Source organism: Scyliorhinus torazame, chromosome 8 (genome assembly GCF_047496885.1).
Source record: "Scyliorhinus torazame isolate Kashiwa2021f chromosome 8, sScyTor2.1, whole genome shotgun sequence".
Taxonomy (NCBI): domain Eukaryota; kingdom Metazoa; phylum Chordata; class Chondrichthyes; order Carcharhiniformes; family Scyliorhinidae; genus Scyliorhinus; species Scyliorhinus torazame.
In genome coordinates this window covers 213,015,734-213,032,410 of record NC_092714.1, presented here as the reverse complement: position 1 = coordinate 213,032,410, position 16,677 = coordinate 213,015,734, and the positions used below count along the sequence as shown (strand labels likewise).

General features: G+C 44.6%; 1 protein-coding gene across 1 annotated transcript in view; it reads left to right on the top strand.

Moving 5' to 3' along the window:
• The window catches only part of slc9a8 (solute carrier family 9 member 8), a 111,638-nt gene that overhangs the window by 39,772 nt on the left and 55,189 nt on the right, over positions 1 to 16,677 (top strand). Inside the window, exons 7-10 of the mRNA XM_072514757.1 lie at positions 5,459 to 5,493; positions 6,875 to 7,018; positions 7,359 to 7,497; positions 9,537 to 9,642. Coding sequence (XP_072370858.1) covers positions 5,459 to 5,493; positions 6,875 to 7,018; positions 7,359 to 7,497; positions 9,537 to 9,642 — 424 coding nt within the window. The remainder of the gene's footprint in view (positions 1 to 5,458; positions 5,494 to 6,874; positions 7,019 to 7,358; positions 7,498 to 9,536; positions 9,643 to 16,677) is intronic.

Genomic DNA, 16,677 nt, shown 5'->3' with positions numbered 1-16,677 from the left:
ATAGGAAGGGCCCCCAGACAGACCACTGGAGATATCACGTTAATGCGGAGGGGGATATGGAGGAATGGGAATCAGCAGGTTACGAGTTAAACAACTTTTTGGGGTGGTATCAGTGCAATTGGAACCAGATATCGCAACCCCCCCCCCGGAGGCCGGAGGCCCCGGATGCGGGGCTCCTGTGGGAGCGTCGGAAACTACATGCAGAGTTTGCGTTGTTGACCACGGGGAGGGCGGTGGAGCAGTTGAGGAGGGCAAGGGGGGCGGTCTACGAATATGGGGGAAAAGGCGAGCAGGATGTTGGCGCACCAGCTTAGGAAGAGAGAAGCGGCCAGGGAGATTGGGGGAGTAAGGAATAGAGAGGGCGTCATGGTATTGGACCCAGGGGGGGGGTGAACGACGTTTTTAAAGAATCTTATAGTAAATTATATGAGTCGGAACCCCCGCCTGGTATGGAAGGGATGAGGCCATTCCTAGATCAGTTGAGGGTCCCGAGGGTGAAGGAGGACCTGGTGGAGGGGCTGGGGGCCCCGTTTGAGGCAGAGGAAATTGTTAAAGGACTGGAGGGCATGCAGTCGGGCAAGGCTCCAGGGCCGGATGGTTACCTGGTAGAATTCTATAAGAAGTTCTCAGAGGTGTTGTGCCCATTCCTGATGAGGACCTTTAATGAGGCTAAGGAGAGGGGAATCCCCGCCCCCCCCTCCCCCCCAACGATGTCGCAGGCCTCGATTTTGCTTATCCTTAAACGAGAAAAGGACACGGAGCAATGTGGGTCATATAGGCCGATCTCGTTTTTGAACGTAGATGCCAAGCTGCTGGCTGAGATTTTGGCCACTGGGATAGAAGACTGTGTCCCGGGGGTGATGGGGGGACCAAACCAGATTTGTTAAGGGTAGACAGCTCGATGCTAACGTTCGGAGGCTTTTGAATGTAATTATGATGCCCTCCGAAGGAGAGGAGGCGGAGGTGGTAATTGCGATGGACGCGGAGAAGGCTTTTGATCGGGTTGAGTGGGAGTATCTTTGGGAGACGCTGGGAAGGTTTGGGAAAGGCTTCATCGATTGGGTGCGATTGCTGTACCAGGCGCCGGTAGCGAGTGTGTGCACGAACCGGCTGAGGTCGGGGTACTTTCAGCTACACCGAGAGACAAGACAGGGGTGCCCTCTCTCCCCATTGCTGTTCGCTGTGGCTATAGAGCCATTGGCCATGGCGCTCAGAGCATCAAGGAAGTGGCAGGGGTTGGTTCCGGTGGAGGAGGGGGGGGGTGGAGCACCGGGTTTCGCTGCACGTGGACGATCTGCTCTTGTACATCTTGGACCCGGTAGAGGGGATGGGAGAAGTTATGCAGATCTTGGGGGAATTTGGCAGGTTCTCTGGGTACAAATTGAACGTGGGAAAAAGTGAACTGTTCGTGATCCAGGCAAGAGGGTAGGAGAGGAGACTGAAGGAGCTGCCACTTAGGATGGTAGAGAGGAGCTTTCGCTACCTGGGAATACAGGTGGCTCGGAAATGGGAGGCATTACACAGGCTCAACTAAACCTGGCTAGTGGGGCAAATGGAAGGGGACTTTAAAAGATGGGATATGCTCCCGCTATCGCTGGTGGGGAGGGTACAGACTGAAAATGATGGTGCTCCCCAGATTTTTGTTTGTCTTCCAGTGCCTCCCCATCTTCATCCCTAAGGCCTTTTTCAAACGGGTAAACAAGATTATTTCAGGCTTTGTATGGGCGAATAAAGCCCCGCGGGTGAAGAAAATCTTGTTGGAGCGCAGTCGGGGGGGGAGGGTGGCTTGGTGCTGCCGAAGTTCTGCAATTACTACTGGGTGGCGAATAGAGCGATGATTAGGAAGTGGGTAATGGGGGAGGGGTCGGCATGGGAGTGGATGGAGGCGGCATCATGCAAAGGCACCAGTTTGGGAGCACTGGTAACGGCACCTCTGCCGTTCTCGCCGGCCCGGTACTCCACTAGCCCAGTGGTGGTGGCATTGAGGATCTGGGGGCAATGGAGGAGGTATGAGAAGGTGGAGGGTGCATCAGCCTGGACCCCGATTTGCAACAGCCACAGGTTCGCGCTGGGCAGGATAGATGGCGGGTTCCGAAGTTGGCAGAGAGCAGGAATTAGGAGGACGTGAGATCAATTAATAGATGGGAGTTTTCCCAGTCTGAAGGCGCTGGAGGACAAGTTCAAGCTGCCGCCGGGGAATGGTTTCAGATATTTACATGTCCGGGACTTTCTGAGGAAACAGGTGTTGGCTTTCCCGCTGATCCCGCTACGGGGGACACAGGACAGAGTAGTGTCCGGTACCTGGGTGGGGGAGGGGAAAGTGTCGGATATCTATCAGGAGTTGTTGGAGACTGAGGAGACGCTGGTGGAGGAACTGAAGGACAAGTGGGAGGAGTAACTAGGTGGGGAGTTAAGAGGGTCTGTGGGTGGACGCCCTAGGCAGGGTTAATTCCGCCTCCTCATGTGCTAGGCTCAGTCTAATACAGTTTAAGGTGTTACACATGGTGGCGAGGATGCACTGGTTTTTCAGAGTCGAAGATAGATGTGCGAGGTGTGCGGGAAGCCCAGCAAACCATGTCCACATGTTTTGGGCATGCCTGAAGCTTGGAGGATTCTGGCAGGGGTTTGCCAAGACAATGTCCAAGGTGCTAGGTACGCCGGTGGTGCCGAGTCCAGAGATAGCGATCTTTGGAGTATCAGAAGACCCGGGAGTTCAGGGAGTGAAAGAGGCCGACGTTTTGGCCTTTGCCTCCCTGGTAGCCCGGAAATTGATCCTTTTAATGTGGAGGGACTCAAAACCCCCAAGTGTGGAGACTTGGGTCAGTGACATGGCTGGGTTTCTCAAGCTGGAGAAAATAAAGTTTGCCTTGAGGGGGTCAATGCTGGGACTCTCTTGGAGGTGACAGCCATTCGTCGACTTTCTCGGGGAAAATTAATATGTCAGCAGAAGCAGCATCCTGAAGGGGAGGAGGGGGGTTGGGTAGGTGCAATATGGTTAAGGGATGTACAGAAGGAGTTGGGTGGGAATTGTCTAGTTTACCATGTTGATGTTTATGCTATTATTGTTTTGTTGATATAAAAATTTTGCAAATGCTTCAATAAAGATATATTTTAAAAAAATAATTGCATTAATCAAATGTCTCGCAGTGCGTGCAATGTCATACAACGGGCATCCCCAAGTCAGGAGATTGGAGAGGGAACCGGGTAATCTCTACCTTTTGCGATTCTAGTTGTGAACGGAATCCAAGGAGGTGGATGATGGAGCATGTGCAGTTAGTGCTGGTGCCTGCATGAGCAGTTAGCTCCGCGCCATGTTTGTTGGGGGCAATAGTGGCCGCTGCCACCACCTCCGCCAGCGTCCGATCCTCGATCAGGAGGCCGGGTAGCATCTCCCCACGGTGTGACCGCCACCACCCCCTCCTCTGGCGTCCGATCAAAATGGCCACCACCATCTCCTGATTTTGGCCCTGCAGCCCACCTGACACCGATGTCTGATGTCATAGAGTTTTCATAGACAGAATTTATAGTGCAGAAGGAGGCCATTCGGCCCATCGAGTCTGCATCGGCTCTTGGAAAGAGCACCCTACTTAAGCCCACGCCTCCACTCTATCCCTGTAACCCAGTAACCCCACCTCACCTTTTTGGACAGTAAGGGCACTTTATCATGGCCAATCCACCTAACCTGCACATCTTTGGACTGTGGGAGGAAACCGGAGCACCCGGAGGAAACCCACGCAGACACTGGGAGGATGTGCAGACTCCGCACAGACAGTGACCCAAGCCGGGGATCGAACCTGGGACCCTGGAGCTGTGAAGCAACTGCGCTAACCACTGTGCTACTGTGCTGCCCACTACCGTCATGCCGCCAATGATGTGCCCCCCGACCACCATTGGGGACAACCTCCGCTCCAGTCCCAGTGAAGACCAATCAGGGCCTGGCAGTGCAGTTTGGGTTAAGACCAGTGACATCACGGGTATATGAACTAAGTGCGCGGGCAGCTCTCACTCTCTCTGCCTTGGGAACAGCTAAAGAAGTGTAACTGTGCCACACCTTTTGAGTGCTGAATAAAGCCATTGAAACTTGACAACTGGACTCGACTCTGTGGAAACGAAGTGATCTAACGATATCTATTATAAAAGAACGGAAATGCTTACCATTCTGTTAGTTACATGAATTTGTAACCTGTCAGCATCACATCAAATGAATAGATATTAAGTATCCTAAAAGTTGCTTCTAGTAACTAGGGCAGCACCGTGGTTAGCACGGTACTAGAGTGGGTGATTGGCCCTTGATAGGGTGCTCTTTCATAGGGTCAGTGCAGACTCAATGGCCCAAACGGCCGCCTCCTGCACTGGAGCAATTCAGTGATTCTATTCTAATACATTTAATCCACAACCGTCACTCACCGTGATTTAATGGAATATCGAGATGAGATCAATAGATTTTGGAACCATTGAGTTAACCTTTCAATCTTAATGAAGTAAAAATGCTGCTGCTTGGACAAGTCTGAGAGTGTCCTATTTTACATCTCCACTATATTTTACAAAGTAATGATGAAATGCAGCCCAATTATATTTTGGGGAGAGGAGACAACATGCTGCAGTTGGAAGAGGAAGGTTAGGTAAAACCTTGACGAGGACAATGGGAATGTGTCTGAAGTTGAAGAATACATTGCAGTTGTAACAAGGCAGATAAATCCAGCAACGTCCATGTTCCATTATAAATGTAAGTTCAAGTATGGGGAATACAAATTCCCAATGAACTGGTGATTATCCTCAAATTTGACCTTTACGATCATGTCCTCCATTTATCTTCAACAGAAATTCTGAACTAACCTAGTGCAAGAAAAATTGATTTGATATAGCACCTTTCATATCTTCAGGGCATTACTATCAACAACAAGTTTCTGAAGTGCAGCAACTGTTGTATTGCAGACAAATGGGGCAACCAATTTGCACAAAGTAGGGTGCCACAAGCAGCAATAAGATAAATGACAATTAACCTGATTTGGTCATGGTGTTTGAGGGTAGAATGCTAGGTCAGGAAACTTGGCAAACTCTTCTGGTCTTTTTCCAATAGGCCTCTGGAATATTTAATTTGTCAACCTGAACCTTTCTGATCCGAATGATGTTCCCTCCCCTGTAATACCAGATGAGTCCTGTATTATTTTAAGTGTTGATCTAGATTGGTTGTGTAGTAAAAATTGAGTCCGAAGTAAATGCCATCACTTACCTAAGCTGACACTTGCCTCAATCATTCTGGATCGTGTACATTTAAATTGCAATTTTACTCCTCGTCTCGCAGTGCTGCTTTATTGCAAATTTAACCTCTTAGAAGCTAAATGTAGCTTATGTCAGATTTTAATATAGTTAATATCAAAATCTTGTGGCAAAAAAGCCAAAAAACTTTGATTTTTGACTTCTGATTTTCGTTTATTTCACTCCCCCCTCATATTAGGCTGAAGTTATCTATAAACTCACAGTGACAGACAGGTAATTATTTTGAAAACTATCATTCTGTAAATTGATCATTTTGTTCTCGGTTGAATAACGTTTGCAATTGCGAGCTTCGCATTTTAAATAATTTTCAGACCCTAATATTGCCTACTTGAGTGCTGTCAGAAACTGTTGGATGTTTTGTAACTAAAATATAACCTTTTTTTCAAGAGGTGAGATGTGACGATGGGAGCTACTCTCTAATTTGAAGATGTCCTGGAGAATTTTAAAACATATTCAAGAGCTTTCACAATTTCAGTTAATTGTTGCTTTCTGTGGGTTTTGTTATGACTCCGGTGGAGACCAATACATTTTTAAAAAAGATTAAAATTCCCCAGTGACCAACAGCAGAATCGCAAAACAAGGTTTCACATTGTAAGACTTTTAAAATTAAAATCAATATTCACTAAACATTACTTAGTATGTAATTGAAACCCTAACCTACAAAAGTATTCCCCAGTAATTTAACACAACCATTTATTACATTCTCAACAGATGTGTGGCCTTGTATTTAACAGATGTGTGGCCTTGTATTTAGAGTCCAACATGTCTCCCCATGATTCAACAGGCTCTCTTCTCTCTGTCGTGCCGGGGTGAATTTTCCAGTGTACTTTTAAACAAAGACCTCTTCGCACAATTTTCTGAGCAATTTCGAATGGGCTTCCAACATGTGAAACCATAATGACCGTATAAAGTCCAGCGATCATAACTCTTCATGGATCATGGGGAAAGTATTAAGCTTTTCATGGATGATTCTGAGAGTATACCACATTAAAGACTCTGATCATATGAATCATATTCGCCCTTTCCTGAAGCTACTGACTGATCCAGAGATGTGATAGAACAAGTGCTGGTTACCCTCTGGTAACTTAGCGGAGTCCATTGTTCAAATTAATCTGCAGACTCTGATTATGAAAATATTAGAACTGAGTGAGATCTTCACCTTTTCGTGCATCCAACAATAGAGCCCATTTCTTCCTGGCAGCCATTCCCTGCTCCTTGTCCAGCAGCAATTAACTCCGGATTGTTGTCGCAGTTGTCGCAGTATGTTATTCCTCTCTAAAGCAAGCTGTTGCAGGCAGATTCACTTTGGTTTGGGTGCTTGGCTTGAATATATAACTAGCCAACCTCAAGAAACCTTGAAAGCTTGGCAGCAGGATTTTGGAGAACAAAAGCTTTCATCCTATAACTCATGTTTCATATAATATACATAGGTTATCTTGCAGTTTGAAATTAAATTGCATTTTTCAGTTAGCTTTACTTGTGCTGAAAAATATAAACTGCACAGTTCTTTAGAATAAATGTTTCTTGTATGAGGAATGATTGAGGTTTTTCTATGGTTCCTTATCTGTGCTGTTGAACTGTTTATGTTTTGCAGTTTTGCATTTGGTTCCCTAATATCTGCTGTTGACCCAGTAGCTACAATTGCAATTTTTAATGCTCTGAATGTGGATCCTGTCCTGAACATGTTGGTATTTGGGGAGAGCATCCTCAATGATGCAGTTTCTATAGTCCTTACAAAGTAAGTTTTCATTTCCTATTCCTCCATTTTTCATATCCCAAGTGCATTGAACAGATAAATTTGCTTAATAGTTACAGTAGATACTTAATATCTGGAACATTCATTGCTAGATAGTATCACCATCTTTTTGGTGCGGTCCTCCCTTAAATGTGTATTGTTTCTGTTAATCCTGGTTACGAGTTTACATTTTACATGTAATTTCCCTGACCAGGGATATATCATGTTTGTTTAACATCAATTCTGACAAATATTGGGAAGCACGCAAAGTGATGCAAATACTGAACAATTTCATATTATTTCATATTATTTTAACAATGTATGTTTAAATACTGTATTCCAGCACGGCAGAAGGCTTAGCCAGAGAAAATGCACATGATGTGAGTGGATGGCAAACTTTCTTACAGGCATTGGCCTATTTCCTGAAGATGTTTTTTGGATCTGCAGCACTTGGAACACTCACTGGTCTCATCTCTGCATTGATATCTTTTTTTGCTTCTTGGGAATATTAGCATTCCAATTGATATATTCTTGATACCAATAGACATGACTTGACAAAAGAGATGAACATGTATATTAAAAAGTCTTACCAAACTACCTTAAGAAACCATAACTTCCTAGCTCCCCAGCATCGCATTTGGGGGCATCCCAATGATGTGCTGGGGAATCCCTCTAGGTTTACTCGCCAATTATCCAAAAGACCCAACTTGCTCTGGACAAGTGCGCTGGACTGGGAATCATCCAACAAGGCGATTCAAATCGCGAACTTCAGATGGTTCTGCCAGTTCTGCCCTCATAGTTACTCTGAAAGAGTTGGAAGAAAAATGGCACTTCTAACTTGAGCGTAACTACTTAAAAAAACCCAGACCGAGCCCCGTACAGGACATCCTTCAAACCCCCCCCCCCCCCCCCCCCCCCAATGGCAATCTTATGGTGATTGCCACTCCAAGGAAGTTGTGGGATTATTTCTACAGAACTCCTGCGTATTGTACTATTTTCATAGCCTGATATTGGTATCCGTTAGGTTAGAGACATAGTTTTACAGCACTAAAAGAGGCCCTACAGCCCATTGTGTCTGCGCCAACTTTCAAACACCTATATATTCTAATCCCATTCTCCAGCGTTTGGTCTGCAGCCTTGCATGCTGTGGTGTTTCAAGTGCTCATCTAAATGCTCCTTAAATGTGAGGGTCCCTGCCTCTTAACACCCTTTCAGATGTGGAGTTCCAAAGTCCCACCATCCTCCGGGTAAAACTGCTCTTAAATCCCCTCTAAATCTCCTGCCCCTACATAAATATGTATACGTAGTCTATATTACCCTTGGTTATTGACCCCTCTACTAAGGGGACAAGTTTCTTCCTATCTACCCTATCTGTCTCATAATTTTGTACACCTCAATCAGGTTCCCACTCAGCCTTCTCTAAGATCAGGTTTTATTTATCATTTAATTATCTGTTTATATGGCACCAAGACTTAGATATTCTGTACTACGTACGTTTTTCCTGCCCCACTAGAGGCAATAGTGAACAGGGACAGATTGGTGGCGTCAGAAACAATTAGGTTAGAGATACTATGGAATGCTTGCTTAAAATATTTGTTGAAGATCCATTCTCAGCTGTTTTAGAGGGGACTTAGCCCATTTAAAATAAATAAGTTCATACATGCTCTAAAATATGGGAGCGGCATTTTAAACTTGAGCTTTCAAACTATCATCACAGAACTTCAGTCTTGATATTTGTATGTAATGTGTGACAGGTAAAACCCATTTTATAAATCTTGCATCCTTGGGCTGTCTGAGATACAATACCACTTCCATAGAATCTATAGAGTCCCTACAATTCAGAAGGAGGTCATTTGGCCCATCGAGTCCACACCGATCCTCAGAAAGAGCACCCCACCTTGGCCCACTTCCCCTACCCTATCCCTGTAACTCTACCTAACCTGCACATCGTTGGACACTAAGGGGCAATTTTAGAATGGCCAATGCACCTAACCTGCACATCTTTGGACAGTGGGAGGAAACTGGAGCACCTGGAGGAAACGTGTGCAGACGCTGGGGGAAACGTGCAAACTCTACGCACACGGTCACCCGAGGCCAGAATTTAACCTGGGTCCTTGGTGCTGTGAGGCAGCAGTGCTAACCACTGTGCCACTCTGCTAATTCAGTATAAAGTACAATGAAAGGAAACAGTAACAGCTTTATAAATATTTTAAAATGTACTCATTCACAGAATGTGGCTCGCTCAGCATTTATTACCTTCCCCTAATTGCCCTTGAGGTGAGCCACCTTTTTGAACTGATACAGTCCATGCAGTACAAATACATCCACAAGGATGGCAATGAAGTTCCAGCATTTGACCCAGCACCAGTGAAGGAATGACGATATAATTCCAAGTCAGGATGTTGAAGTGGGGATTTGGCATTTGCAAAACTGAGAACTGAACACAACTTGCAAATGGCTCATTTATACTTGTGTACCTGAATCAGTAAGCATTTGTTTTTCTTAATATTTAAGTATTTACCTATTGAAGCACATAGACCTCCGAAAGACTCCATCACTCGAGTTTGGGATGATGATCATCTTTGCCTACCTTCCTTACGGACTTGCAGAGGGTATAAAATTATCTGGTAGGTGTTCATTTTCTTAAACCTCTATGAAAATGATTCTTTGATCTTTGCTCTATAATGTGGTTGTAGAAGATTTGTTTGAAAAGAAAATCGCTGAGCAGGATCAAAATAATACTTCTCAATAGCATCACATTTTATTTTGCATTACCCATATATTTTGAACACCAAGCTGACTGGTAATGTCTATAGTCATGCTCATAACAATTTTTAAGAGATATGCCATTTTGTGTGTTTAAAAAGTACATTTAAATTAATTTTGAGGCTAAAATGTTTTGATTAACTTGTGGAGTTCTGTGTCGTTCCTTTGATGATCATTCATTGGAATAGGAGTAGGTGATTCAGCCTACTCCGCTATTTATTACGATCATGGCACACTGGACACTTCAATACATTTTACATTCACGATCCCTATAACCCTTTACTTATTGTTAATCTGAAATCGATCAATCTCTACTTTAAACAAACTCAATGACAGCTTCCACAGTCCTCCGCGGTAGAGAATTCCAACGATTCACAACCCTCCGGGTAAAAAGTACTCTTTCCTCATCTCGGTCCTGTAGCCACCTGGGTTGGCCAAGTCCCGATTTAAAATGGAGAACAGCAAAGGCTGAAGGGAAATTCAACCAACACAGGCAGAAACCAGCAGGTGCAAGTTATTAAACTCTGCAAAAGCCCAGACAGCATCGATACAAGCAGCCATCTGCATAATAATGTAGCAGCCATCTACATACTAATAAGCAATCCCCGGGAACAATCGCAACATTTGGGACAAACAAAGCTAAGCCAGACTCCCCGGCGCCAGCAGGAGCCAACACAAAGGAGGTTAACGGACACCTCAAGACCGGCCATCGATCAGGGAACCGCTCCAGTACTGGAGAAATCGAACCAAGCGATTGGAACGAAGTCCAATCACTTGGAACCAGGTACAGGGTCCGCCCCGAAAGGCGGGAAGCCCCTGGGGACTATAAAGTTAAGCCCCCAAGTTCAAATCGTTCTTCTTGACCGGGTCACACAGCAACGTGAACCAACCTTGACCGTGACCGGTTCAACTGCCGCCGAGATCCAGTAAGTCTCAAGTCAACACTCGCTACGAGATAGGCGCTCCTGGCTACCAATCCGTACCAACTTCGAATCCCGCAGACTCAGAACCCGAACGAAAGGCCATTTGTTCCCCTGACCTGGTGGGCCAGTCCGAAGCTAAGTAGGCCTGTTAGTCTTAGAAGTAGCTTAGACGTAGAATTTGTGCATGAGTAGCGATTACTGTGTATAATAAATGTGCTTTGATTTGAATCTTACTAATCGGTGTATTGAGTCATTGACCATTACTTGAACTTGAACCTCGTGGCGGTATCATAAAGATACCTGGCGACTCGAGAGCAAAGGTTATAAAACAGAGCCAATTAAGCCAACCAAAGTTAGCAACAGTCCTAAGTGGCATCCCTCTTATTTTTGAATTGTACCCTCTCATTCTTGACTCCCCACCCAAGGAAAGCATCTACCCTGTCTATTCCTTTGAATATTTTGTAGGTTTCATTGAGATCACCTTTTCTCCAGTTAGATTGTAAATCTGCCGCATGTTTTCAATTCAACCTCCTTTGTAGCTCTTGCTGTTATCAATGGTCTCTCTTTTGTTCCTCTTTTATGTTTTCCTGTAAGAAGAGATATGGTTTGGCCAATTAAAACCGGAGTAATTTCCACCAGAATTTTTACGATTTCAGACTTCTGTCTACACTCTTAACATTACAATGATGGTTAGAATGGAAGTAAGTTGCGGTGTAAATATATTGGGCAACAGCAATGTTATTAAAAAAAAATCATCATTGGTTTGTGATGCATTATAAGGATATGGTAAAATTTTGAGAGAGAGTGGAGGTGGCATCTTGCAAGGGTACGAGTTTGGAGGCTTTACTAACGGCGCCCCTGCCATTCTTGTCGGCTCAGTACTCCTCAAGCCCGGTGGTGGTGGCAGCCCTGAGGGTGTGGGGACAATGGAGACAGCACATGAGATTGGAGGGGGCGTCAGTGTGGTCACCGATCCCTGATAATCACCTGTTTGTTCCGGCGGGGTTGGACGGGGGCTTTAAGAGGTGGCAGCGGGCAGGGATTGCGAGATTTGGGGATATCTTCATTGAGTAGGGAGGTGAAGAGAAAGTGGAAGGAGGAGTTGGGAAGGGAGTTGGAAGTTGGACTATTGGAAAAGGCCTTGAAGCGAGTCAGTTCATCCTCGTCGTGTGTCAGGCTTAGCCTGCTCCAGTTCAAGGTACATCGTGGGCTGAAGGGCCTGTACTATGCTGTACAGTTCTATGTTCTATAGCGCTCATATGACTGTGGCCTGGATGAGTAGGTTTTTGAGGAAGTGGAGGATAGGTGCGGGTGGTGTGGGGCTAACCCGGCAAACCATGTACACATGTTCTGGGCATGTCCGAAGTTGCAGGGATTTGTGGACATCATGTCAGAGGTCCTGAAAGGGAGAGTGACTCTGAGTCCAGAAATGGCAATATTTGGGGTATCGGAGAATCCGGCGGCCCGGGACGGGAGAGAAGCCGATGTTTTGGCCTTTGTCTCCCTGGTGGCCCGGAGACGGATTTTGCTAGGATGGAAGGACTCTGAGCCTCCAAAGTCAGGGGGTGTGGGTTAGCAACATGGCAGAGTTTCTCGGGCTGGAAATGATTAGGTTTGCCTTAAGTTCGCCTTGAGAGGGTCAATTCAGGGGTTTGCTTGGAGGTGGCAGCTGTTCATCAACTTTTTGAAGGAAAACTGAACGTCAGCAGAAAGAGAGGGGAGGGGGTAAAGGGGGAGAAAAATGAGAGGCATGGCAGTGTAACATAAGAGACGGAATCTAATATACGGGTAGTTAGGAGATAGGGCGGGGGGTGGCTAGTTGGTTATGTTATTGTAATACTGTTGCGTGTGTCGGGCCGCTAGGCTGTTTAGAATGTTAATTTGTTAAACTGAAAATTACAAATGCTTCAATAAAATATTTTCTAAAAAAAAAAGAATATGGTAAAATTAAAAGATCCACTTTTCATCTTATATATTGGAAAACATTAAAATTAACTTGCTTGTAATAGCTTGCATTCATAATATGCCTTTAATGTAATAAAACACCCTAAGATGCTTCACAGGCATATTAAAGCAAACTTTGACATTGATTTGCATGTGATATTCAAGTTGATGGTCAAACCGGGATGGTGATGACAGGTGATCCACACCGACAGTCCATCGGATAAACAATGGGAGGAGTTGGTTAGAGGGGGAGAAGTTTGGCAAGGTTAGATCCCAGCCAGCACATTGTGTGGGAATGTCAACAAGATAATGTAAAATGAAGCACTTTGGGCTCCTTGCGAGGTGACGTTGCTGAGTGCCTTGATGCACTTTTCAGAGGGTGCTGAGAGATGCTGTGGGCTTATCAAAGAGGGAGTCAAGTTCGGGATGGCAGCAGGAGTATAAGATGGTTTAAAAACAAGGGTTGGAATAGGGATTTGGAGCAGAGTACCGAAGGGGAGAAATAAAAGGAGGCTGGAGAGAGAAAACTAGGATGAGTAAAGACAAAGGAAGTTTTCTGTTTTAAAAAAGGAAATAAAATGGAAAATAGAGCTGATGGGCTCAGATCTGAAGTAGTAGTCAAAATGCCCTTGTGAATGGGCGCAAGGAAAATTTGAGCTAAATACACATGATTACATAAGTAAGGGTAACAAAATTTGTTTTAACTATTACTTGGGGCACTTGATTAAAGGATTTCAAATACTAAAACCAGCAGACTGATTAAGTTTGTTTCCCCCTTTTGAAATCATCTGAATGTGCCAATTATGTTGAAATGGTGTCTCAACTAGTTTCCTCAGTGAGTTAGTTAGAAGCAGCCTGTGTGGAAATAAGGTTGCTGCAATTGCCCTCTACCGCACATCATGCCGGAAGCAGAATTGCCAAGGTTTTTTGTAGATGCCATCCTTAGAATCATGCTGGAAGTGCATATGTATGCACAACAGATGAAGACAGGATCAGGCTGGATTGAAATATCCCCTGCAATGAAAGAGTCTTCCAAGTGTGCAGATGTTTACGTATGAATCTTGACCATATGGATAATTCGCCAGAGAACAATTGGCACGAAAAGTTTTCTTTTATATTGGCCACTGAGCTGTTGGCATCATTTTGTAAGCACTGCAACAATAAGATGGTTAGAGTCAGAAATATAAAATCTCCATGCTATATCTTGATGAAAAAGAGACGGTTTGAAGAGCCAGTTGCCACTATAATGATGTTTCTGCCTGCAACCAGGGCTTAGCTTTTGGCAGAAACGAACATGCAAATACCTGAATGTATGCATCGTCGCAACCAACAGAAATGAGTGTTAAGATCGTGGGTGAGGTGGCGCTTTGTCATCGCTGGTGTTTAGTTTCTTGAGTGTTGTTGCTGCAGTCATTCAGCCAAACAGAGTAATCCGTTGCACTCCTAACTTGTGCCTCAGACCTTGGGGAATGAGGAGTTGATTTACTTGACACAGAATTCCCAGCCTCTGGCCTACTCCCAGAGCCACAGTATTTAGATGATTTTTTAGTTATGTTTTTGGTCAGTGGTAACCCCCTAAGATGTTGATTGTAAGGGATTTAGCAATGGTAATGCCATTGAATATCAGGGGGGAGATGGTGAGATTTGTTCTTTTTGAAGATGGTCATTCCCTGGCACTTTGTGTTATCTGGCACTTATACAGGCAAACCAGAGTGTCATCTTGGTTTTGCTGCATATTTGGCACTGGCTGCTTCAGTGTCGTGAGGACCTGAAAATGGCTATACAATCATCAGCAAGTGTCCCTACTTCTGACCTTAAGATGTGAGGACCTGAAAATGGCTATACAATCATCAGCAAGTGTCCCTACTTCTGACCTTAAGATGTGGAGGTTACCGATGAAGCAACTGAAGTTGGTTGGGCTTACCAAGGGGACGCTACTCCGAGAAGCTCCTTAAGTGATGTTCTGGGACTGAAATGATTGATCTCCTGTTGTGGCTGTGGCTGATATTGCTGAGCAAGCCAGGTCCCAGAGTGAAATCTGTCTCGTTGATCATAAATGTTTATTTTATTATGTAAATGAGAATGAGCTACTGACCTCAAAAGCATAAAACTCCAGTAATACTTTATATACTTAAGCCTCCTGGACAGCTGATACATAGGTTGACATGCCTCCCCCGCCCCCCCCCCCCCCCCCCCCAAAACCATTGGCTCTCATCATCACATCCCACTCCCGCCACCCCGGTGCTCCTGGTGCTAACACCCCTGCTCAAGACTCTTATGCCACAGACTGCCCCAGTGGCCTCTGTCTCCTTCGTCTCCCTGGTGCTCGGTGACACAAGGGTGCTCATCTCCTGTCTCTCAGTGGTCATGGAGTCTGGTTCCCATTTTTAAAGAGCAGTGTTGATTCATGCCAGCGTAACATCACAGTTGGAGGGTGGGAAGATTGGATGAGTGTGGAAGAAATAACATTCAGCCTGCTAAGTATATGATCATGCATTCATGTTAATCAAGCTCATACCCTTCCTGGGTGGGAATCAGAGGGGGCTTGGAAGATCACAACCTGAAATCTTGCCGGCGCTGATCCCATTTTTGGCCTCCTATTTAGCTGCGAGGTGTGGATTTGCGCCCATGGCTAACGAGCACGCTTAATCGTGCCCAAAGGGTAGGATTTTCCCTTCCCCGTGGCACGTTTTGTGGTGATGGACGTGGGCTGCCATTGGCCGGCAGCGGGAGCTTGCAGTCCGTTGCCGTCGATGGGTTTTCCCGTTGTTCGCTTGTTCGACTGCCGAGGGGTTGCTGTTGGCAGAATTTGAAAATCCCACCAGTGGCAAGAGCTGGAAAACTTTGGCCATAGTTAGAATTATGAGCAAGCAGAAAATATTTGCCATGAAGACCAAGTGCATTCACAAACGCTGATGTTTTAAAATTCATCCAAACACAAAACTTGTGCATAAATGAAGCAAAATGCTGTGGTTTCTGGAAATGTGTAATTAAAAGTACTGGGATCACTCAGCAGATCAGGTAACATCTGGGCCACAATAACCCTTTCATCTGAGTTGAAAGGTGTTAAAGATTAACAGTTTTTAAGTAAGATAACATTTTTTGTAGATACTTTCTATACATAGTGCTATCAGTTAGTTTGTGTTTCCATACTTGGACCATATTCTCGAGTCGAAATCTGATCAGTCAATTCTTCTGGTTTGATATGAAGTTTCAAGTTGTATTTTAACCTTCATACATTGAAACCTTTAATTATTAGTCATATCTTTTACAGTTTGAATGAACTATATTAGCAAATTGGGAAGATTGAAGTATTATTAGTGCTACAATACATCCATTAACTAATTTGGAGTCATTAAAATCAATTTGTCTAGTTTTTCCAACCACATTTATTACTATAACAGACATCAAAACTCAGACAGATCTTATCTTGCTTTTTCCAGTCTTTGGAATTCAAACGCTAAGACAGTATACAGTCACAAACAATAAGAAATTACTTTTTATGGTTAAAACCTACCTCATTCTAGACAATCAAACAACAACCAGTGCCAGTCTCTTGTTTAGAGCGATTAACTGTTTGGGGAGAGGAGTGACTTCGCCAGGCAAGTGTTCACTTGCGTAGGTCATCTTTTTCTCCAATATCTCTCAACTAAGAATACAAACTGGAAATCAAATCTGGGATTTTCCTGACTCTTTTGGCCAGCTCCTCTTAAGCTTTAGACAGTTAAGCCATGGAAGCTGGTAATATAGAACATTGTTATTAGGAGCAGAATGCAGTTAAATCCTTAATATCTGTATTAACCTCATTAAAATGTCATGTTTCCAGCTCAAAGTCCACTCGGCAGATGTAAAGGGATATGATATAGTTGGAATTATGGAGACGTGGCTCCAAGGTGACCAAGGATGGGAACTAAACGTTGAAGCCTATTCAGTTTTTAGGAAGGGCAGACAGAAAGAAAAAGGTGGTGGAGTTGCATTATTGATTAAAGAAGATATTGATACAATTATTGAGGAAAGATATTAGCACCG